This window comes from Protopterus annectens, chromosome 3.part0 (genome assembly GCF_019279795.1).
Source record: "Protopterus annectens isolate FY-2018-M chromosome 3.part0, PAN1.0, whole genome shotgun sequence".
Classification (NCBI taxonomy): domain Eukaryota; kingdom Metazoa; phylum Chordata; order Ceratodontiformes; family Protopteridae; genus Protopterus; species Protopterus annectens.
In genome coordinates, this window is record NC_056731.1 from 259532343 (window position 1) to 259557342 (window position 25000).

The following is a 25000-nucleotide window of genomic DNA, read 5'->3' on the forward strand; positions in this document are numbered from 1 at the left end:
AGATCGCCACTGAGTAGATGATATGCCACAGATTATAGCTGGAGTTTTTTAGACGGTCAGCATAGGGCATCTGCTTTAGGCCCATGATTCTTTTAGTGAGTTATTTCTGCGGCCTTTCCAGCTGTTGCAGATGTCTTGTGAGGTACATACCAAATGGGGCATTGTACTCTATAATGGGTCTAATGAGGGATGAGTGGGACAATGACCTCCTTTTTTCTGGATGAAAAGCCCTTATTGATGAGGTGTGCCACATAGAAGGATTTCTTGACTGTTCAAATGTGCAAATTATAAAAATTAATATATTTGAGATTTTTATTCTTCCTTAAATCTACAGTTCATCCAATCTCTAAAAAACTGTTTAATCTTATTCACATTCAGATTGCTAAATTCTTCTGTTGCCCTTCTTCTTCGTTTGGATTTTCCCAGTTAGGGATCACCACAGCGGATCACCTGTCTGCTCATGATTAGCAGAGAAGTTTTACAGTGTCGAGTTGCCAGCCTGGCGCCCAACCTTCCACAGAAGGCACACACACACTCAGGCCTAGGGCTAATTTAGAGTGTCCAATCCACCTACAGCATGTCTTTGAGATATGGGAGGAAACCGGAGCACCCGGACGAAACCTACGCAACCACAGGGAGCGCATGCAGACTCCGCACAGAAGGCACCCCAGCTGAGGATCGAACTGGAGAACCTCTTGCTGTGAGGCAGCAATGCTAACCACTGCACCACTGCAGCTGGTCTTAAATTCATTTGTTACCCTACAATAATCTCATACAATAAATTTACATGCTCAAAAAACAAGAGAGGCATGAGCCTTCCAGACTTTTATATAAATGTTTTATTCATAAAAGCTTTGTGTCTCTTAAAAGCTATACATTTCACTCCTAATAACAATCGATGGAACCCATTTTGATTAACTATTTGGTATAAATACATCAAGATATACAAATGTATTGATCAAACTATCCTTTTTCTATATCCCCAAAATACTAAGAAATTTTAAAATAGACAGAAATCTTGAAAAGCCACATAGATGACTTGCAGAAATGAATACAACTCTTACATCTAGAGAATACTAACACCCTTTTTTCAACCTGTTCACAATAACCCTAGCATTTTAATAAATAATTAAAAAATGACTAGTTTAGGATGTCATAGGCAATGAATATAATCCACACTCAGGCATTTTATCTCATCTAAATGTTCCTAAAGGCTACCTCTCTACCCTTAACATAATTTGCAACATTTTGAAACAAAAATTAAGTTTTGATAAACAATCAGATCAACCAATACCACCAACTGATACAAACTTTATTCTCACCAAAATCCACATCTTTAACTTTATAAATATAAAATTTTAAGATACTTATTTGATTCCTACTGACAAACATGGTGCATCATTATCAAAAAGTTCCCTTGTGACGATACACTCAGGGCATCTTCACTATTCTTTTAGGCAGTGTATTAGAGTATTTCAAGCGCAACTACTATCAACCAAATTTGCAGTGTACCTGAAAGTAGTATCCTACAGAATAAAACACAGTAGTATAAGTCTTACTTAATAATTACAGTGCTCACCAACCCGTGTGCTTGTAAAATTACCTCTTGCTTTTCCCACTTATACTTCTTTCTATCTATGACTGGACCACATTTACTTCTCTGTCCTCATTTTCAAGCAAAGCACTGCTCACTTACCTCCAATAGCCAACCCACTCTGCTTGGGCTCACTCCACTTCCCCACCCTACCCCCATTCCCACCAATCCCCACTTTCATTACATTTATACATTCCATGCCACACCCTTTCCTTCCCTTTACCCAATCAGCCACCTCAGTCAATTAACAACTGCTCCCTGCTGTTTTCTCTCCCACCACACCACCACACCCTCTTCCCCTCTAGTCATATTACCTACCTCTGCCCCACCCGTTAACCTCCTTAGTTATCATTATCTTCTCCCCATATCTTTTATCTTTTAAATAATCCCACCTTCTCCTCATTACACCTTACTAGTGCACATTACCGTTCACCTCTGCAATTCCCACTCTTTTTCATCCTCTACTTATCTCTCAACATGTGGCCTCTCTATCTTTCTGTCACCTTTCTTTTCTTCCTCTCACTGACAACCTCTTACCATGCACAGCTCTGCTATCAATCACCTTCATCTACTCTCCCCTTCTTTTTCAACACACTCACTATCTCTCACCCACAACAAATCTCTCCATCTATCTTTCCCATCTCACCCTCTGACCTCTTCAAAATTACTACTTTTCCAAATTCATCTCCCTCCACTAGTCTGAAATCAAGACATCCTACTACGTTGAACCTAGTCACATATCTTCTCACTTTCTTTGACATGCTTCTCCTGAATGGGGACATCCGCCCCACTCCAGGAACATCTGTCTCTACCTTTAACAAAATCACAACTTACACCTCTCCCTCTCACCTACTTCTTCATACCAACACTCCTAAACCCATATCACTAAAAATCTTCTATGTAAATATTCAAAGCATTGTAAATAAAATAACAGAACTTCACTCATGGATTACTAACACTTCTCCCCATATCCTAACCCTATCAGAAACCTGGCTTAAACCTCACATCCTTAAGACAGAAATCGTACCTCCTGGCTACAACATCTTTTGCTGAGACAGAACCAACAAGAGAGGTGGGGGGTTGCCATCCTCTGCTCCAAACAATGTAACCTCTCCCTGCTTTCTTTCTCTGTTCCTAGCTTTGCATCTGCAGAAATTCTTATTGTAAACTGTCACCTTAAAACCTCACAAAAGATTTGACATAGTCTATCTCTCTCTCTCTCTCTCTCTCTCTCTCTATATATATATATATATATATATATATATATATATATATATATACACACACACACACACACACACACACACACACACACACACACACACACACACACACACACACACACACACACATACATATATATATATATATATATATATATATATATATATATATATATTGAAATATATATGTGTGTGTATATATATATATATATATATTATATATATATATTATACATTACAGACAGACACCTCCACACCCATGCTACCATGGCTCACACAGGGGCGAGGATGCTGTTCGCATAATATTTTTTCGACCGGCGGTGACTCTTAAGCCTAAGCCTTTCACGCAATATCGTCGCATATTCAGATCGGCATTTCAATGGTAAACCTATATCTATATATATATATATATATATATATATATATATATATATATATATATATACACACACACACACACACACACACACACACACACACACACATACACCTCCTGGTGATAATATTCCTATCCTAGAGAACTTTCTCTCCTGCTTCACTCAATAGATCCCTTATGAAACCATTATACTCAGGGATGTTAACATAGACTGGTCTAAACTGTCCACCTCATCCCCTACTCACAGTCTTAACCTTCATGGTTTTCACCAACTTATAACTACCCTACTCAAACTAGCAAAAACTTCACATCTGGACCTATCCTTGACTGGATCCTAACCATTATCATAACCCTGGCATACTTCATAATTCTTTAAGCAACCACTCTCCAACCGATTTTCATAGATGCACCCAACATTCACCCAAAGACCATACGTGCATATTATGTCATAACCTTACCAACTTTGACCCCGATAAATTTAACTCCAAACTATCTAGTGTTAAATGGTCCTTCCTATATCGCCTCCCTCTCAATAAGGCTGTAGAATCCTTCAGTAAGATTTTCATTGACATGCTCGACTCAATTGCTCCTTCTAGAAAAATCAGAATTAAATCTAACTTTGCCCCCTGGCTTGTAAAACAAACCCTCTCCATTATGCAGAAAAGAGATGGTGCCTGAAAGCCTGGGTTAAAAAGAAATCCCCTCTCCTACTTCAAAGATACAAAGAGCTCAGAAACATGACTAAAAACTAGTCAACAAAGATAAGAAAACTTTTTTCTGCTCTAACCAATGTAGCCCACATAAAAATCCAAAGAAATTTTGGACTACCATCAATAACCTGCTTCACTCTGGCAACTCTTCTACTCCCAACCCCTTCCCACACAGCACTGCTACCGAAACTGTCACTCTCCTTAACAACTATTTCATAGAAACAATCCAAAAACTTACACAAATATTACTTGACCCAACCCCTTCATCACCCCACAACAAAATTATCCTCAATACATTCTCTTTCCAACCAGTTCCCACTACCATTATTAAATCTCTCCTAAATAAACTTAAGCCTTGCTCTGCTGATCAACTTCCCTTCTATTTTCTTAAAGTCACTGCACAGTCTGTTGTCTACCCTGTCTCTATACTTATCAATCATTCCATTTCCGAAGCCCATGTCCCAGATGTATGGAGATCCTTTTTCACAATCCCTCTGCACAAAGTGGAAACTCTACTTCTCCTTCTAACTTTAGACTCATTGCTATCCTGTACCCCCTATCCAAAATCCTGAAAAAGTTCATCCATACTCACACCTTCTTGACAACAATCATCTAACTCCCACCCAACATGGCCTTAGACCCCACCATAGAACAGCCACTGCATTACTCTTTCACCCAAACAGTAACTGAAGCCCATGACAATAACTTGCTCATCTCCTGTCTATTCATCAATCTTTCTAAGGCGTTTAACACTGTCTGTCATTCCAAACTTCTAACTAAACTTTCTGACATTCATCTCTCTACCTCCTCTATTAACTGGTTTTCTAGCTATCTGTCCTGCAGGCAACAATCCATTCACTGGCAAACTGTCCTCTCACCTTTCCTCCCAGTAAATACTGGTGTTCCCCAAGGATATATTTTGTGCCCCCTCCTGTTCAATATTTTTGCTAACAAACATCACTCTGCTACTAGCCTTTCAACACTTCCATATTATGTCAATGACTCCACTCTCATCACCTCTGCCCACAGCATTCCTGAACTTCTAGCTCTGACTCAACATACCTTCTCCTTTGTTATAACCTGGCTCTCTGATAATCAACTCACACTAAATTACTAAATCCAAAAAAAAACTAAACTCCTTCTCTTCTTCCGTAAACCACTTGCACAGCACAAACCCTCCTTCTCTATCAAATCCTCAACAACACCATCATTAAACCTGAACCCTGTACCATCATTGATGATGCACTAAAATTCGATATACATATCCAGCAATGTATAAAAAAATGCACCAGAAACTCGCTCTTCTGTATCGCAACAAAAAATTTCTTACACCCTCCTCCAAACCTTCCTTAGCTCAGTCACTCCTTTTACCTTGTCTTTAATATGCTGGCCCTGTCCTTACTAATGTTCAAACATCACTTCTCTCCCAACTATAGCAAACATATTACAAAATAGCCAGATTTGTCTCCAATCTCCATTACAAATCCATCACTACTTTGTCCTTAAGACACTTCCAATGCCCTGAATTCTCAAAACTACTTCTTCCTCAATGAGATATTACGCTCTCTATCCTGAATGATCCCTCTTCCTGCCCCTCCATCTCTAGTCTAGTGTCCTACTATAACCCCCACTGTCACCTCTGTACTACCAACAAACACCTCCTTGACATATACAAACCCAATAAAAATATGAGATAGCCCCTTTATAAATAATCTGTAGCTCATGCTTGGAGCTCACTTCCTCTCAATATAAGAAGCACTCTACAAAAGTACCTGTTCAAACAAGGAAATTAAAACTTTATCTACAAAAGACGTGTAGACAAATTCACACTACTCTTCCCTTCTTATTTTAATATATATATATTGGTTCTTTGTATAATTTCTGTCACTCTTAGAATGTCCTTCTTATATGGTTGACTCTTTGTTTAAATACACTCTCAGAATGTACTTCATGTATGGTATTCCATTGAAATAATACCCTGTCTGCTTTAATATTTATAACGCTTTTACTTGGTAGTAGACTTGTGCTATGTATCTGTTGATTATATTTTGAAACTTTTGTAATGATTGTTACTTTTCTGGAGTTTTTCTCCTTGGGTCTCCAGTGAAAATGAGCCCCTGGCTCAGTTGGACTAAGCCGGTTAACAAATGTCAATAAAATGAAATAAATAAGTGCTCTTCCAAAATACTTCATAGCCCTCAATATGAAACATATTCCATTAGAAATAAATTGCTATACACAATTCATGATAAATACTTATGCTTACCATACCCCATCCAAAATCTCTCACTTCATTTCTTTCCCAGTAATTTTACTGCATTCAGTCTACTGAATATATCTTTTGAAACTGCAACTACAATAAACGCTCTGGTTATCTGCTCAGCCTAAATTTCAGGCACCCATACATGGCTTACAACTATTATCCTGGCAGTCTGTTGTTTTACACCAACCTCCGCAAAAAATTATACATTACATTTAAAATGTCTCTTTATTTTTCTCTCTGCTATACTATTTTACATTATGACAAAGTGGAACTCCATTATCTCTATAAATTTGTCTGAAATTGTTAAAATATCTATCAAATATTATAGGGCCTGCAAACTAATTCTCAAACTTAATCCTAAACCAAATGTTACACTTAAAGCTATGGCATTAGTTCTAAACTCTTTACTATAACTTTCAACACCAACATTATTATTCACCATTAATTTTAAGAGTATCTGTATTTCATTTACAACATATTTATTACATCTCAGTGGAGCTATTGTTGTTACAGATGGTGCATTGTTATATTTTTTAGTTTCTACATTACTATATATTGTATATATTTATTGTTATTTTTTAGCTTCTACATTACTATATATTGTATATATTTATTTTAGTTGCTCACATTGTATGATTTTATGGTTAAATTAAAATTATATTTGAATAAAAAGAATCATAAAAAGGATGTACAACAGCTTATTTCCTGCATGATAATTCATTGCTTGATAGCAGCACTATGAAGAACTATAAAACCAGCACTGAGAAGTATTAGAAATATTAATACACTTTAAGCACCGATTCTGTGACTGATACAAAAGCAAAGCATTAAGCATAATCTTACATGGTGGGGCAATAATATTGGAAAGTAAAAACACAAGTATAGTAATGCATTGCAGAGGGATTAAAGCAATTAAAAGGAAACAGACTACATTGAGATGTGTAAAGTATATATGGTAATGATCGGGTGCATCGAAATAAGATGAGCAAGACTTGCAAAACTTTTGGGAGGTGGTTTATTAAAAAACTGGCTAAACATGAATGTGGAAAATGTTTCCATTAGAAACTGTATCCTATATGTCCACTTTAGATACTAAAGTTTTCACAGAGTCACACACAGACATTATCACACGGAGTTAATGAGGAATCTCTGCCTAGTTACCTTACCCATTTAACAAAAGAATAAATAAAATAAACCAGGCAGACTTTAAGTTATCAACAGAGAAATGGAAGACAAGTTGTAGTTCACTTGAAGGGTGGACATTGTGGACAAAGAAGAATTCATGATAAAATCAGGTATAGAATGTCAAAGTATAAAACAGGAAAAGGACAGAGAAGGCCAAAGGTGCTGGCAAATTATAGACCATTCAAACAAAACATATGGACCTAATTATACAGGGGATATAAAAAACGTACACAAACCTGTTAAAATTCCAGGTTTTTGTGATGTAAAAAATGATACAAAAAGAACGTCAAATAAATCCAAGGAACTCACAGAAAGAAAGAACACACCAATTCAAACCAGAAGACTGGAGAGGATATCAAGTTGATAGTGCTGTCGGAAACCAGCTTCCAACCTTGAAAAAGCCTGGAATAGTCCAGGCGAAAGCGCTTGGTTAACTGGATTTCATTGTTGTTTTTGTCGATTAAAAGTTTTTTGTGGAAGCTATTTGGTTCAGCGTTTTTCAACTACACACCACGCTTCTACATTGTAAGAATTGCTGGCATTTGCTTATGTACTTTTGGATTTGGCATCACCTTTGAAACTTAAGCTGGTTTCCGACAGCACTATCAACTTGATATCCTCTCCAATCTTCTGGTTTGAATTGGTGTGTTCTTTCTTTATGTAAAAAATGATACCACTTTTACCACCTTTAATGTGACTTATAACCTGTACAATTCAATTGCAAAACTAACTAAAATAATTTTACTACTCTGAACCTAACATTATCAGTCTAAAACATATTGCTCATAATAAACATATTTAAATAAAAAATTTCATTACCACAAAATTGAAATGTTTCAGCAGAAGGAAAATGGGAAACAAAGACAAAAAGATGCAATTTCTTGTTTTGTTAAATTTTCATAGACAGACTGATTATTTGTCCTAGCAAATATATAATAAATGAAAGTTGTTGTCCAAGAAAACAAAGGCAAAGCCCCAACAATGGAAAAGCACCATCCTTAGCCTCATCATGTAAATAAGACTTGTCAAATCCTCCAAGGGCTCCTTTGAGAGAAACTTAGCAAGTACAGCCAAGGATAACCATAAGGCCTTTTACAGCTATGTACATAGCTTAAAAGGTTGGACCCAATCATGTGCAGAACTAGTGGCCAATGGTATCACACACACACTGACCTCACAGAGATAGCAGACCTTGGCAAAAATTTCACTACCTTATCCTCTCCTAACTTATCACAACCCTTCCCCCAAACATCCCTCCCCACCTTACATATCTGAAGAGCAGGTCCTCAAACCCTTATCCAAGGCAAAAAACACAGCCTCTATGAGACTAGACAACATCCCAGGCTGTCTTTGAAACACGGTTAAACATGATCTATCACCACTAAGTACCATTTTCAAACATAGCCTAACCACAGGCTTTGTTCTTGCAGAATGGAGAACAGCAACATTTATTAAAGGAGGCCTAGCAACAGACCCAGGAAATTAAAAACCCATACGTTTGACCAGCCTTGTCTGTAAGGCCATGGAATGTATCATTATGGATCTCATAAATAAAGACATAGGTGACCTCCAAACCCTGGATCCACCCAATTTGGCTTTGTCAAGGGCAGATTCTGCCTACTAATCTGCTGGATTTCTTTAAAAATGTGACCAAGGCCATTGATAAGGGCAAATCTGTGCACACAGCATACCTTAACTTGGCAAATGCTGTCAACACAATCCCACATTCAGGGATTACCAATAAACTTATCAAAATGAATATAAACCCCTTTGTTGTAAGAAGCGTTGCCAACTGGCTCACAAACTGGACACACAGTATCAAAGTGGGTGACTCCACATCAACCAGCAGACCTTTTACCAGTGGGGTGCGACAGGGGTCAGTGCTGGGCCCCCTACTGTTTGGTATATACTTCTCAGAAGTTCAGGTCAAAACTAAGGGGTTGTGGCTGACCTAGTCTGCAGATGACTGCAGACTAGGTACAGTGTTTGAATCCCCAAATTACGTCAGCATACTCCATGAGGGTCTCACTCAGACCAACAACTGGCGTATTAGTCATGGTCTCAAACTGAATGCAAAGAAATGCATCATCACTTCCTTCAGCACAATGTCCCGTCACACAATCAAATCAGTAACAATATTTTAAGGACCCACGAAGTGGAAAGGTACCTGGGATCACAAGTTGATTGCAACCTTAACTTTGACCACCATGTGTCTACTATAGTAAGGAAAGCTTTCTATATAGCACACCTGATTAGTAAAGGCATCACCTAGAAAGCAAAAGAGGTTATAACCCCTCTATACTCAGCACTTATCTGGCCCATAACTGAGTATAATGCCCTGTTCAGCATGTACCGTACTAAGCACCTGGAGCAATTGGAGAGACCTCAGAGGTTTCTAGCAAAGAAGATCAAGGGGCTCCATCATGTGCCTTACACAGACCGACTAAAGTCCCTGTCACTATACTCCATGTTGTATAGACTTCTTAGAGGAGACTTATGGTTGGCCTACAAAGCAATCCAAAACCCATACCTAATGAACTTGCTGCATATCATTAAATCAACCATGGCTATAGCTACCTATTCCAGGGACTTAAACATGGCCTACAACTTTAATACGACTTGCTGGAAGAACAGATTTGTCTCCCAGTGACTGCCGTGTCTTTGAAACAGGCAACCAATTCATGTGAAATAGAGCACCTCTATGACACTGTTCAAGAAGAAGCTGGACAAGTGGATGGGGCACCATAAGTTCTTAGCAGAGATAGTGCCCACAACCCTCCTGGACATGGGCAGTCATCACTAAATGCAAACTTGGGTATTGACTAGCATTTAGGAGTGGCCTTAGGTCAACTGGTGCCCTAGGCAAAAGGGCTCCACAGTGCCCCCCCCACCACACCACCCGATGCCCCCATCCTGGTCTACCTACACCAAATAAATACTGGAAAAGTGCCCCTGCTAGACCGGCGCCCTAAGCGGCTGCCTAGTTGGCCTACGCCTAAGGCCGGCTATGCTAGCATTTCTATGGTATTAACATTGGGATGTAACAGCTAGGCCTAAAATGATCTCTGGGTCAATAGCCTAGTAATCTCCTATGATCCTATAAAAGTAGAAGGCAGTGTGAACACAACTAGAGAATAACCAACGAATAGTCTGTTTAAAGGTTAATGAGCATGTAGAAGGGATTTATTTTAGTTAGCCTTTGTTAACTGGGTAAGTGAGCTGATGCATGAACTAACTTCAAAGAAGAATATTTGACTCTATTTAAATCTTTTAGATGGTTAAAGACTTTACTGTGACAGAAGTTAACATTCAGATGAAAAAATCAAGTCTACACTGAGGGGAAGGCCTTAGTATTTGTAGGAAACAACAGGAATGGTTGTCTGCCCAAGTGGGTTATTGATTTTGAGTGGGAGAGGGAATGAGACCATTGAGGATTCCAAAAGTAATTAATTTTGTTTCTGATGAACAAACAATTAAATTGTAGTAAAGAAAGTAAAAACACATTTCATTTTTATTCTTGAATTTGGAGTTTGCAGGAAAGAATTAGTGAGGGAGACCCCGAGTAGAAATAATAATAATGTGTTGCAAAGCACCATGTTGAGTTTATAATAATCAGCAGGGAAAGCATAGGGAAAAAGCAGATAAAGAATGAAATCAGACTGAACTTTGGGTATCACCAATTTGAAACACAATTGTGGAAGACACAGAATTAGAGAAAAGGTATCAGAATGGTCTGTTGGAGAGATGCCTTATAAACCAGCAAATGAACCCGTAGCAAGACGCTGATATTTTATGATGCTGTAATAGCAGTGTATGTTTAGCTAAATCAAAGGTTTTTTGATGGAACATTCATTAACATGAAATAGAAAAGAAAAAATTATTGAATTTTTTGCAGAAGAAAGGGCTCTGCCAATCATATTTTTTATTGGCATCAAGGCTTTATTATCAATTGTTAAACGTTGCTCATTTTTTAAATTTCTCCAAGTCTTTTGAGTTTCTAATACCATGATGGGAATAGACCCCATTCCTAAGTCAAAGTACGATTAAAGTTCATGAAATTAGTATTGTTTCAATCTTTGATGTCAGCCAGTAGTGCTCTTTGCAGCACCCGCAATGTGCCCAGTAATGACTCCTTCTGCAGTTTGTTTGGAGTTACATGTATTGGTAACATATTTAAATACGGTTGTAAATTGTTTTTATAAGACCCATTGCTCCTACTACTATTGGCACTGTCTTCCTTCTATTCATCTATTTGATCTTTCTTCCACATTGCTCTTGTTTCTGCCTGCAGATCCTGATATTTTATGACTTTGTGTCTATCTGTACACAACACATTGCAGTCACTGGGTGTGGCAATTTCAATGATCAATGGTACTCTTGTCTTCTTTTCTTGGACCACTATATCTGATTTTCTAGCATCTGTCTTTTGAACTGTTGGTGATGGATGATCCCAAGTGATGTAGACTTCTTCATTTTTATGATGCTTTGTGGCTCATTTTTCCAATGTTTTTCTGCCACTTCAAAACTATAATGTTAGCACAATTCCCAGTGCAACAGTCTTGCCACATTATTATGCTTTCAGTATACAGTCCTTCTGCCATTAGTATGTTTTACAAAATCGACATTTGTCTGTTTCTCCCACATGTTCAATGGACTTTATAAATCAACGTATATGCAACCCACTATCTTGGGCCATCAATATTAACCTTTCATCTTTTGGTTTAAATTCACCTCTCCTTAACCATTCCTGTGTTCATTCCTGATCAACATGAGGTTCTTCCAGAAGTTTTCTTTACTTGCAATTATATTTATGCTTTTTCCACATTTCTTGCCTTCTCATCTGATCCTTCACCTTATATTCTTTCTTTTGTTTTTTGGCACATTCGCTTACTACCTGATTTTTATCTACTTCTGGTTTGATTTCCATTCCTGCTTGATGCCGATAAGCTTCTGCTAGATTAAGCAGAGAAATCATCTTAGATTTATTCTTTTCATGTTTCAAAACTTTCACTACGTTTGGGTCTTGTGAGGTCAGCAGATGTGTGGAGTCCCACAATTGCAGATCTGTACATATAATCAATTTCAAGGAGGCCCATCCCTCCTTCAGAATGGGAATATATAATCTTGGTATGCACTGATTTTTATAAATCATTTGGTGAGCATGAAGCATCCTTCTTGTTTTCCTATCTTATATATCCAACATGTTTTGGGGCCAGTCAATTACTCCAAAACTGTAAGTTAAGACTGGAAGAGCAAATTGGTTTATAGCTTGGCTTTTGTTCCCAGATAGTGCTGTTTTCAGGATTAATTTAAGTCTTCTGAAGTATTCCCTACTAAGTTTTGTTCGCATTTCTTTGTGTTTTATTGTTGATCCTTCATCAGTTCCCAAATAGTTATACACCCTTTCTTGCTCAAGTTCTTTTATATCAAATTCTTGTCCCAAACTGATGTTTTCCTGATGTTGCAGTTTTTCTGCTTTAAAGGTTACTTTTGCACATTTATCAAAACCAAATTACATTCTTATATCATCTGAAAAAGTTTTGACAACTTGCAGTTGTGCTTTCAGTTCCTTATCTGATGAGCTATACAGTTTTAAATCATCAACAAAGAGAAGGTGAGAGAGGTCTTTACACTTTGTTGTTTTCTAGGGGCCAAATTATAGCCATCGCCTCTACTTTTAAGTAGACAGTTTAATGGGTTAATGGCAAGGCAGAATAGCAGCAGAGAGTCAACCTGGAATATCCTCCTTTGAATTTTTATCCCTGGGATAATAATTTGTCCTTTATCGTGGCTTAGTTGCAAAGTGGTCAACCACTGTTTCATAGTCACTGTAATGTAATCAATAAGTGTAGGGTGTATCTTATACATTTTTAAGCACTCTTTTATCCATGAATGTGGGATACTATCAAATGCTTTTTTGTAGTCAATACATGACATACTTAGATTCTTCCCCTTTTTACAGTTCTCCACTATGACTTTATTTAACAATAAATGATCCTTTGTTCCATATGACTTTCTTTTATTGCCCTTATGTTCTACTGCCATAATTGAGTTTTCTTCTAAATGACTATAGACTCTGTCAGCATCACTTCCCGTATATAGTTTATACGTCGTTGGAAGGCAAGCTATTGGTCTATAATTTTTAAAGTAGCTTGCAGGTTCACTCTTAAGTAGGAGCATTGTTTTTCATGTTGTTAACCAGGTTGGTGTCTGTTTGGGGTGTGCATATAAATAGTTCTTACTCATGGCTAAATCTTCGTGCAAAGATGTTAATACATTCAGCCAAAAATTCAGTACTGCATCTGGGCCTGGGGTTTTCCAATCAGAGGTTTTTCTTAACGTTCTTTCATCCCTCTGGCTACTTCATCCCATTTCATATCCTGTACCTTTGAACCTCTTATTCATTCTTTAACTTCTTCTATCCATTTAGCATCTTTGTTATGTTCATAGGTAGGTACTAGGCTATCGGCCCAAGGGCCTAAGTAAGCCTAGCCAACAAGGTTCCTCTGGCTTATGTCATCCAAGAAAGTTATTTTCCTGTGCCCCTGTCAAGCAGAGCCACAGAAGTGATCACCGGGGTGTATTTCTTATTTCCCATCCACTCATCAAGATTTTTCTTGAAGAGTACTAATGAGGAACTTTGCTTCACATAGATGGGTAGCTTGTTCCAGAGTATGGAAGTCTCTGGGACAGGAATCTATCCCTCCATCATGTCTTGTTTATTGTGGTGACAAGGTTTAGGTCCCTAGAGCGTGTAGCTCAGAGGGATTGGGATTTCTTTAGGTGTAGCATGTCCAGCAACTCTGGGTTTGACATATCTTTATATGTTAGGCAGAGATCACCTCAGAGTAGGTGATATGTTAAGGAGTAAAGCTGGAGTTTTTTGAGACGGTCAGTGTAGGGAATCTGTTTGAGGCCAGTAATCCTATTTGTGAGGTACTTCTTTGGCCTTTCCAGCTGCTGCAGATGTCTTGTGAGGTACATTCCAAAAGGGGCATTGTACTCTGTAATGGGTTTAATGAGTGTCGAGTAGCGAGAAACAATGACATCTTTTTTCTTGGATGAGAACCCTATTGTGATGAGGTGTGCAATTTAGAAGTATTTCCTGACTACTGTGGTGGTGTGATTATCAAAGGAGAGACTACTGTCCACCTGGGTCCCAAGGTCTCTTATCACACATTTGGCGTTAAGTAGACTGCCGTCTATGTGGTAGTTCATAGGTGCAGAGTTTTTACCAAAGGGGATGACAATGCACTTTTTGGCATTAAGCATCTGTCTCAGTGAGGCCTTCTGTAGGATGTCCACATCATTTAGGGAGTTGACTATGGCTCCTAGTTTGCAGTCATCTGTGATCTTCGTTAGCCAAAGGCCTTCTATGTTAGCCTGTTCTTCAGAGAAGTAGATACCAAACAGCAGAGGTCCCAGGACTGAAACCTGTGGTACTACACTTTTCACTGGTTTGAAGTCAGATTTGGAGTCTGCAAATTTTACAGTGTGGGTTCTGTCAGTGAGTCAGTTGGCAACTCATCTTGTGATGTAGGGATTTATACCTAGTTTAGTGAGTTTAACTATAATTCCAGAATGGGGGATAGTGTTGAAAGCCTTGGCAAGGTCAAGATAGGTTGTGTGAACCACCTTACCCTCATCTACGGCTTTGGTGACTGCCTCAAAGAAGTCGATCAGGTTCAGGAGGCATGATCTATATTTCACAAACCCTAACTGGGTGGGGTCCGGAGATTGGCGTGTACCAATGTCTTTGTTTATGAGTTCCATGATGATATGTTCCATGGCCTTACAGACCATGCTTATCAGGCTAATAGGGTGATAGTTCCTGAGATCAGTGGTGGCTCCCCCTTTGTGGAGTGGGATAACTGTTGCTGTGCATCCTTCAGTGGGCACAAAGCCTGACGTGAGGCTATGATTGAACATGGTGGTTAGGTGGGGAACCAGTTTGTTCTGAAGGTCATGTAAAATGCAGCCTGGGATATTGTCCAGTCCCATGGATGCTGTGTTTTTGGCTTTAGAGAGTGCAGCTTTTACCTGCGTAGCTGTGATTACAGGGACTCTGCATTCTTCCTGTATAGATATAGGCCCTTTAGGGGTGAGAGGGGGTTAAAGATAGCACTGAAGCTATCTTCCAGGAGGTTGGCAATATCAGTTGGTTCTGTATTTTTTGTGCTGTTGTGCTGTAACTCAGAGCAGATCTGGGTGTTGCCATTGAGATTCTTAACATAGCTATAGAATGCTTTGTGGTTGTTCTTAGAATCAGTGGCGATTTTGTTTTTGTAGCTAGCTTTGGAGGATCTTATAAGGGATCTCAACTTCTTACTGAGGTTGACCAGGGAGCTCCTCCACTCATGGGACTTTACTCTCTTTTGCAACATTTTCTTCCTTCTGTTGTAGAGTTTGTTTATGACAGGGGACCACCAGGTTGGCTTCCTTTTTTGGAGGATAGTGTCTTGGTTTTGTTTGAGATAGCACAATCCATGCACTTGTGTAAGTGCTTATAGAGTACATTTGTGTAGGATTCAGCAGTCGTAACTGTTTTGTCCATCTGCATGGGTGTCATGAAGTTCACCACTTCTGTCTTAAGAAGCATGAAGCTGGCTTTGGATACATTTTTTACTGTGGCTTCCTTAATGGGGGGTGGGGGGCAGGATGTGTATATCTAGGTTGATTAGCTTATGGTCGGATCTGACTAACAAGGCGTTGACTTTAGGTTTGGAACAATGGTCACTCATGCTGGTAATGACTAGGTCTAGGATATTGTTGCCCCTGGTGGGGGTGTGGATAAGTTGATCCAGGGCATTGGAATTTATGAATTTCAGAAAGCGTTGAGTGAAGGAGTTGGTACACGAGTAGTTTTCCCAGTTAATGGTGTGGTAGTTGAAATCTCCCATTATTAGGATGTTTGGTTGAACCCTAATATTTTCCAGTGTATCAAGAAAAGAAGAGTGAGATTCCTGGGGCATGATGGGGGATCTGTAACAAGCTACAGTTTGGATTGCAGTTTTGCCCAGAGTTAGTTGCACTTGGATAACCTTGGATGCATTATGCTGAGCAACTAGCCTGAAGGTGTGGATATCCTTAATAAATATGTACGCACCACCGCCTTTGGTGTTCCGGTCCAGGTTAGGTGGCTGAAATGTGTAGTATGAGTTATAGCCTGTTAATGTAGGGGTGCTCTCTGGAGCCTTGAACCAGGTCTCAGTCACTGCACAGATATTGATGCTCTCCATTTTTAGGAGTGCCTCAAGGGAGAGCATTTTGAGATTTAGACTTCAAGCAACTGAGTAGCATTACCTTCAGTTTTTGCTTGCCTGTTCCTCTTATGGGTCTTCATAGATACGCCTCCAAAATGTATCTTTCTTATTTTTTTAATAGTCTTTCAATTCCTTTTACCTTATTTCCCAGTTCTCTATAAAACTTTTTGGATCTTCAATAAATTGCTTATTTTGTGCTTTTCCTTTATATTTATTTTGTATCTTCTAAGTCTGTCCACCTGTACTGAAGTTTTTAGTTTGTTATTTGCAATAGTGCACGATAGAGATCCTGGTCTGTTCTAATACTGTGCATTGTTTTTATCACATCTATTTTTCTTAGTATTTTTGTTGATCTATTCCCTCTTCTATAATCTTCTAACAGTGACACATTGTCTTAACTGCTTTATAGTTTTCTCTGGTCAATATTTCCATGATGGTTTTCAATTTCTCCCCTTCCTTTTCCTCACTACCCTGTGTTCTTGTGGTAGAACTTTGTCAGTTATTAATGTAGCTGCACAGTAATATATCCTGTTTACTTCTGTTATATCACATGGGTCTCTATGAACAGTCCTAACTACTGTGTTCATTTCTTTTATCAAACTTCTGATTTTTTGTGTTTTATTCACCTTTTGCAGTCTATTTCTTTCATTGATCTTGCTATATCTGTCTGTGTCTACTAAATCAAGCAACTCTTCTCTTAGGTCATTTTCTTCCAAACTAAGGGCACGTCCTTTGTTTTCCAATTCTTGCGGGCATTCTATAAAAGATTCTGTATTATCTTCCTGTAGCACATTCTCTTCAACTTCATCTCGTGCCATCCTTTGCTCTATCATAAGGGAACTCACTGGTATGTCACTCCTCAACATTGACTGCCTTAGAGTTTCCACAGTTTCCTGTTCCTTCCTTTGCTGTCTAGCTTCAAGTAAATGTTTAAAATGGTTTCCTGTAGAAGTCTCCAAATTATCTTTATATGGCACCTGTCCAATTGCTTCCTGTTCCACTGATTTCCCCTTAATTTAGATATCCATTACTCTATCCTGTTGTGGTGCTTTCTGAATTAGGTTTTCTACACTAAATACTTCACTTTGAAAGTACTGCATGACCTCAATTTCTGTTTCTTTAACTTCTCCATTACTAATCTCCTTTTCTGCTTTTCCTCTTTGTCTTCTTATTTTTTGTGTTGTAAAGTTGTCCACGTCTGGATTCCTTTGCCTGTATTTCTCCAAGTATATTTGGTGCTGCTCTTTTTCCATTTAATTAGTTTTGCTTTCTCCTTTACATAAATATTACACCATATTAAATCTCATTTTCTTTCCCATGTCCATATTTCTTCCTCAGATGTCTGTTGATCTTCCTGTTTCTCCCTGCTTTGGGGATTCACTCCATCGCGCTGTGAAGTAACTTATGCTAGGCCTTCTACACCAAATCCTTCACTTCATAGGCACTCCATAACTTCAGCTTCTATTTTTTCAACTTCTTTACTGGTCTTTTCTACATTCCATCTTTGTGATGTTATTTTTTAGTGTGACATTTTCCATATCTGGATGCCTTTGCCTGTATTTCTTTTCGAATATCTTTGGGGCTGCCTTCTTCACATTGATTAATTTGGCTTTCTCCTTTGCATAAATATTGTACCATATCAAATCTCTCTTTTTTTCCCATGTCCATATTTCTTTTTTACTTTTCAAATATCTCTTGTTTTGTTGTTTATATTTTCAGACTTCCTTAGATGCCTCAGACTTCTTTTTCCAAACAGGTCAAGGTTTCTTGATCTGTATACTGTTTTTCACAAACCTGTTATCAATGAACACAAATTTTCATTTTCATTTGAAGCTTCTGACAGTTTTTCATACGGAAGTATTTTTCCTTCCACTAATTTCTCTCTTAATCATTTTGTATGTCTTCTGTTTGGAAATTCTGGGCTTTCTGCATAATAGTAACAATACATATTTTTTCTTATTCTCAATAGTTCACTTTATCATCTTTATGGCTCTTCTTTGGCCTATCAGTTTTTGTGATTTTTGTGGACTTCTACTTCCTTTTACAACAAGGGGGGCCATCCTCTCCCTGGACCTGGCCTAGCCCCATTGTAGGAATGTTTCCATATTTTGAGAATTCAACACTGTCATCTTTTCCAGTCATGCACCAGTGTGCCTACTAGGATTGGGCACTTTTTTAGAGGTTCATAGGTTCATAGGTTAGTACTAAGCTAACTGCCCTTGCGAGCCATTTTAAGCCTAGCCAGTTATCCCTTGTGAGACTCAAACCCTGCACCTTGTGTTTGTAAGGCAAACACCTTAACCATTAGGCCACCCTCCCTTATCATAGGTTCATAGCTTCATAGGTTTATAGGTTAGCACTAAGCTAACTGCCCTTGCGAGCCATTTTAAGCCTAGCCAATTATCCCTTGTGAGACTCAAACCCTGCACCTTGTGCTTGTAAGGCAAACCACCCTCCCAACTTAGTATCCTGGGTCGTGTGTACCCAGCTATCTTTTTTTAGTTTTTAACCTACTTCTGTCCATGATATATGCTATATAAATACAGTCTATATATCAGCGTCGCCTTGGTGAGATTTTGTAAAAACAGGGTCCACCTCATGAAGGTACCCACCAAGACTTAAAGTTGAATTCAATTTCAGCACTGCTACTCTCCTTTGCTTGCTGACTTTTCATCTCTCCATTTGGACCCCATTGCTCATGGTATATATAAGGTGATGAGGGAGGAGAAAAAACTGAAGTCTATATGCAATGTAAGGGAACCTTCAAGAGACTGAAGAGATGGTCTATAACACTTTATGCCTGGAACTGTGAAGTGTCATATGCCATCTCCGCCAATCATCAAACACTGCTCCAAGGCATATCCTACATTGCCTGCAACACACAACAGTGGACACTATTATGAGTGCATTCTCGTTATATCAATGTGAGCAACATATGATCGCCTATGTAGCTGGCAATGTGTGTGACTACAACTAAATAACCCTGTGGGAAGTCACTCTACCCAATACACCTGTGCCAGATGTGGGAATCATGGCACTTCTGTGATACCCATAAACACACTGCATATAATGCCATCACTTGATATACTGGATATCATGTATAGTAGGTAGGGACCTAATGGCAATGTGGATGCAGCCAGTGGCTCCCAGGACCTTAGGGAAAAATATGTTACAGAATACTTGCAACATACTCTTCCACATGCTGCCGTATCACATCAAGGAACTGCAAGACTGACACCTGTGTAACTACTACACCTGTGCAACTACTAATATGTCCCATGCTGGATGAAAGAAGCTCTGTGAAAACCTCTGTGTCTACTGAAACAAAGTCCTCATGTCCGTCTTGATTCAATGTGTTTGTAGGGGAACCATATCTACTAACTCCTATACGGTATCTCTGTCCACACAGTAACATGTCCTGGTCATGGAAGTGGTGGCATGTCCGCTACTGGCAAACCTATCTGTGAAGTGGAAGGTGTCAGCAGGCAACATTATGGACATTGGCTCTGATGCTAAATACTTTACTGAAAATTGTTTGATTAAATGAATAGTTTTCTATCGAGAGTCCAAAGCTATATTAATAGGTTGTTGAAAGCTGACAAGACATTTTTAAGAAATATGATACAAGATGGTCTATAAAGCAGTTATGATTATTGCTAACTGCATTAAAGACAAGAAGATTTGAATATATGAAATAGCTAGGTGGAGTGAGTTTTTTTTATTTCCCTCCATTAAAAAGAATGTTAAAACTCCAGTGAAATCATTATTATGGAATGCATGCAAAGTCAAACTGTTAAAAAAACTTACAGAATTGTCATATCAAGTTTTAATGTGGCATTTTGCAACTTAAGAAGTGAAAATGTTCTTTAATTGTAGTAGCTTAAAGTTTTTGAAGAAACATTTCATCTTTTTCAAATGTTGTTAGACAAGACAGATGTTTCTACTATATTTAAGTGGTTTCTGAAATTCACAACCTCTTTTCATAAACTGCAGATCCTACTTTGACAATTAGAGCTGATGTGACTGGAAGATACACAAACCGTTTGTATACTTATGAACCACAAGATGTGCCATTATGTAAGTATTTGTTTCAAATGTACAGAAATGCTCATTTGATGTTTTCTTTTTAAATTAAATATTTACACAAAAATGCAAAGTGCTGTGCACAGTAAGAAACAGTATTTCAAATGTGGACGTTGTACATGAGATCTCTTTTCAGGGTGAAAATACAACTGGAGTGTATATCTGTATTTTATATAAATACACACTCACACACTCACACACTCACACACTCACACACTCACACACTCACACACTCACACACTCACACACTCACACACTCACACACTCACACACTCACACACACATATATATATATATATATATATATATATATATATATATATATATATATAGGTTTACTATTAAAATCTCGAAAGTTAAAAAAAACAGGTACTTATGACCGAAGTGTTTCACCAAAAGTACACATCACCTAATGGCCCTAATGTAAAAAAAACAGCTGTTAATGCCGAAAATGTTGAGCACGACATTTTTGGCACTTAACAGCAATCCCACCCTTCCCGTAACTCCCTAACTAGGAAACCTACCATCCTGTTTATGCAGGGGGGCAAGCCTGTGGGGGGGCTGCACCCCCAACACCCCCCAACTATATATTCCAACTCCGAGATCTCACTACAGTGAGGAAAGGGATGTATTTCCCTTACCACACTGTACCGTGATCCCTGTACATAATCGAACATTATATTTGTGAATGCACAGACCATTCGCAAATATTCTGTTCAATTACATGGCTGGCCCACATATGAACTATTTGAACATCTGTAGTTCGAATAGTTCATAGACGTCCAATGCTACGCCAACTTTATAATAGTAAAGTATAGTAGTAAATAAAATATATATATATATATATATATATATATATATATATATATATATATATATATATATATATATATATATGGGTCTACCTGAAAACACCGACATGCAAAAACACTGACAACGAAATCACCGACACCACAAAACCGAAAGATCAAAAACATAAAACTTCACACGCCCAACAAACCACAATCCCGACAGGTAACAAACAAGACAAATCCCCTGTCCAAAAAGCACACACACAACACAAGCACACCAAAAACCTTACAAACCTACACTAAAGCTTACAAACACAGCTATCTATGCACTAACCTTAACCCAAACCCTAACCCTAAGGTCCGTCACTATCACACACTCACCTAACCCGGGCCCTAGCCCTAACTCAATAAACCCGCCCCTAACCCTAAAGTCTATCACTATCGCACACTCACCTGACCCGCGCCCTAACTCTAACTCACTTAATCCTCCCCTATCCCTAAAGTCAGTCACTATCACACACTTGCCTTACTCACACTCTAACCCTAAAGTCCGTCACTATCACACACTTACCTTACCTGCACCCTAACCCTGCCGTCCGTCACTACTGCATACTTACACACTAGTGCTCGTTTGACATGTCGGTGTGGTCAGCGTTGGGATTTTCAACTGTCGGTCATCTCCATTGTCGATCTTCCGGTGTCAGTGTTCTCGTCATCTGCGTTTCCAGCTTTCGGCATTATCAGGTAGACCTATATGTATATATGTATATATATGTATATATATATATGGTTCTAGGTCATAAGATTGACTGCCACTTTCACCGACAACAGAAACATCGACACCACATTATCGACAAACCATAAACCACATGCCCGACAAACAAGTAACCCACATACCACAATAACAACAATCAACTAACACAAAACACAAGCACACCAAAATCCTCACAAACCCACATTAAACCTCACACACAACTATGTACAACCCTAACCCAAACCCCTTACTTTAAGTCAGTCACATTATCGCATCATCAGCTAACCTGCTCTAACCCTAAACCTCCACTTAACCCAACCCTAACCCAACAACACCACACATCACTTTACATAACCGCCCCCACCCTAACCCTAAATAACCCCCCCCCTAACCTAAAAAATACCACCGCACACTACCACTACCCACCGCCCCTAAACTATAACTAATCCTACGCACCCTTTCACTCCCACTCTACATCCACTATAATTCGTCACCACAGCATACTATATATATATATATATATATCTTCTAACCTAGACCCATATATATATATGTATGTATATATGGATAGATAAATATTTGCTTTCTGTGTATGTTTGGTTTCAGTTATTTGTATATCTCTTTGTGACATTGCTGAGCATGTGTGCTTTCAGTTTTTGCATGTGCATATGTGTTTCTGTGTGTTCACATGAACATACATATGCATCTGCTACAGCTCCTTGAATGAAAAAACACTGAGCATAAAGTAGTCAGATAAGTAGGTTTGAAACTACACCAATTGCACACAACTTAAAAAATGAAACATTTTTTTTTGCAAGGGGCCAAGCCACTCTTCACTCCCTGCTACTTATATGAAGTAAATCTGAGATGGCACTACACCAGGGAAAGGACAAACTCCCAGCCTTCACTGTGCAGATATCTTGCACATAAAAAGACCTGCAGTTTGCAATGAAGTTTGCAATCTTTAAACATTTGATCACTTTTGCTGGTCTTTTCAGTGCTTGAATAACTGATAGTTCAGGAACTTAAATGAAGCCTGTGAAATAAATTTCAAATTATCACCTGATATTTATTAACTTCTGTTATTGGTAAATGTTTTAAGAATGTATTATTCATATAACTGATATAAATATCAAATTAGAATTGTGATATTCATCAGCATAGTTTTCACAAAGGGAAATCAACCAATACTAGACTTTCTGAGTTCTGTAAACATGTCTCCTTGTTTTTGGACTGTAGTTTATCAACTGGAATCATATACTTGGATATGACGAATACATTAAATTCCTTAACTCATTTACCAGTCTATAGGGCTCTAGGCAAGGCTGATATAGGCCCCTATATTATCAGATGGCTAATGGCTTGTAATCAGTGACAATTCTTGGTAATAATTCTAAGTTATTACCTGAAAGTGCAGATGTGCCACATGGTTCAGTCTTGGTCCCTATTTTGTTTAATATTTTATTTGCGAGGCTTCCAGTAAATAAGCATTGTTGGATTAGCAAGCAGGCAGGTGATTTGAAAGTTGGCTTTATGCTTACTAACAATAATGATATAAATATTATTAATAAACATATGTTGGATATTAGTAAGTGTTCTGGTAATACTGGATTAGAATTTAGCTCAAACAAATGTACAGTCATGTATTTGTTGTAAGATTTGTAAAAAAATCTGCCTTTCAGAAGTGACATTAAAAATCACTGAATTTCATGATGCTTACAAAGACATGGGTATTTTGAGTAGCAGCAAACTAATTAAAAAAAAAAGCTTGCAGAAAACATAAGAGCTAAAGCAATGTATTAGCTGAGAGCTATGATAAAAATGTTAACACTCTGTATAGTAGATATTTAATTGCATTATATTATATTTATATGAACTTTAGAATACAATAATGCCATTTGTCTTTATATTAAAAGCAACTTAGAAAGTACTGAAAGTGTGGAAAGAAGGTTAACAAAACAGTTATATAAAAAACATATGAGCTATGGTAAGTATTACAAGTTTATAAATTTATTTAGTTTACATAATCATTATTTAAGAAGTAAATTTATAGTGGATCATAGGGTTTTTATGATTCCTACTTGCATTTATGTTTCAATATAATTTAGTAAAAAATAATATTTTTTTACTAATTTACTTATTATTTACGTAACTGACTGATGATCCTTTTTGGAATTGTTTCGTGTTCATTATATTTCAATATAGGTTTATATCAGAGCAAAGTCTTGTAAAGGCATAATAATTTAAAATTGCAAATGAGTACATTGAATACTAGGTTGAGCTATTATTAATGTTATCTGCACTTTGGAATCAGATACTCACTAAGATTAGAGTTTGAATTAGATGTAGATACATAGCTATGGGAAAGAGTTTATGATCGTTATTTAATGGAATCAATATTCGTCGATAGTTTCTGTACACAATCACTGCACTGCACTCTTAGTTATGAACTACTACATACTTATGACCTATAGGATAAACTATATCCCAAAATTTGAACAAGTATCTTTTCATTCCTTATGCCTCCTTACTCTCCCTTTTTCACTTGCTTCCCTACTGCTATTTAATTTTCTTCTCTGACTTTCTCTCTAAATATACCATAAGCCTGTTTTTCCCTCACTTCATAATGCAATTCCTGTTTGTATGAAGATGCGGTGGTACAGCGGTAGCATTGTTGCCTCACAGCAAGAGGTTCTCCTGTTCGGTTCACGGCTGGAGTGCCTTCTGTATGGGGTTTGCATGTCCTCAGCGAGGTTGA

At 38.0% G+C, this 25000-nt stretch overlaps 1 protein-coding gene across 1 annotated transcript in view; it reads left to right on the plus strand.

Moving 5' to 3' along the window:
• AGR3 (anterior gradient 3, protein disulphide isomerase family member) overlaps window positions 1-25000 on the plus strand; it is a 234112-nt gene that overhangs the window by 190798 nt on the left and 18314 nt on the right. The window contains exon 7 of the mRNA XM_044064738.1: window positions 20608-20691. Within this exon, the coding sequence (XP_043920673.1) occupies window positions 20608-20691 (84 nt within the window). The remainder of the gene's footprint in view (window positions 1-20607; window positions 20692-25000) is intronic.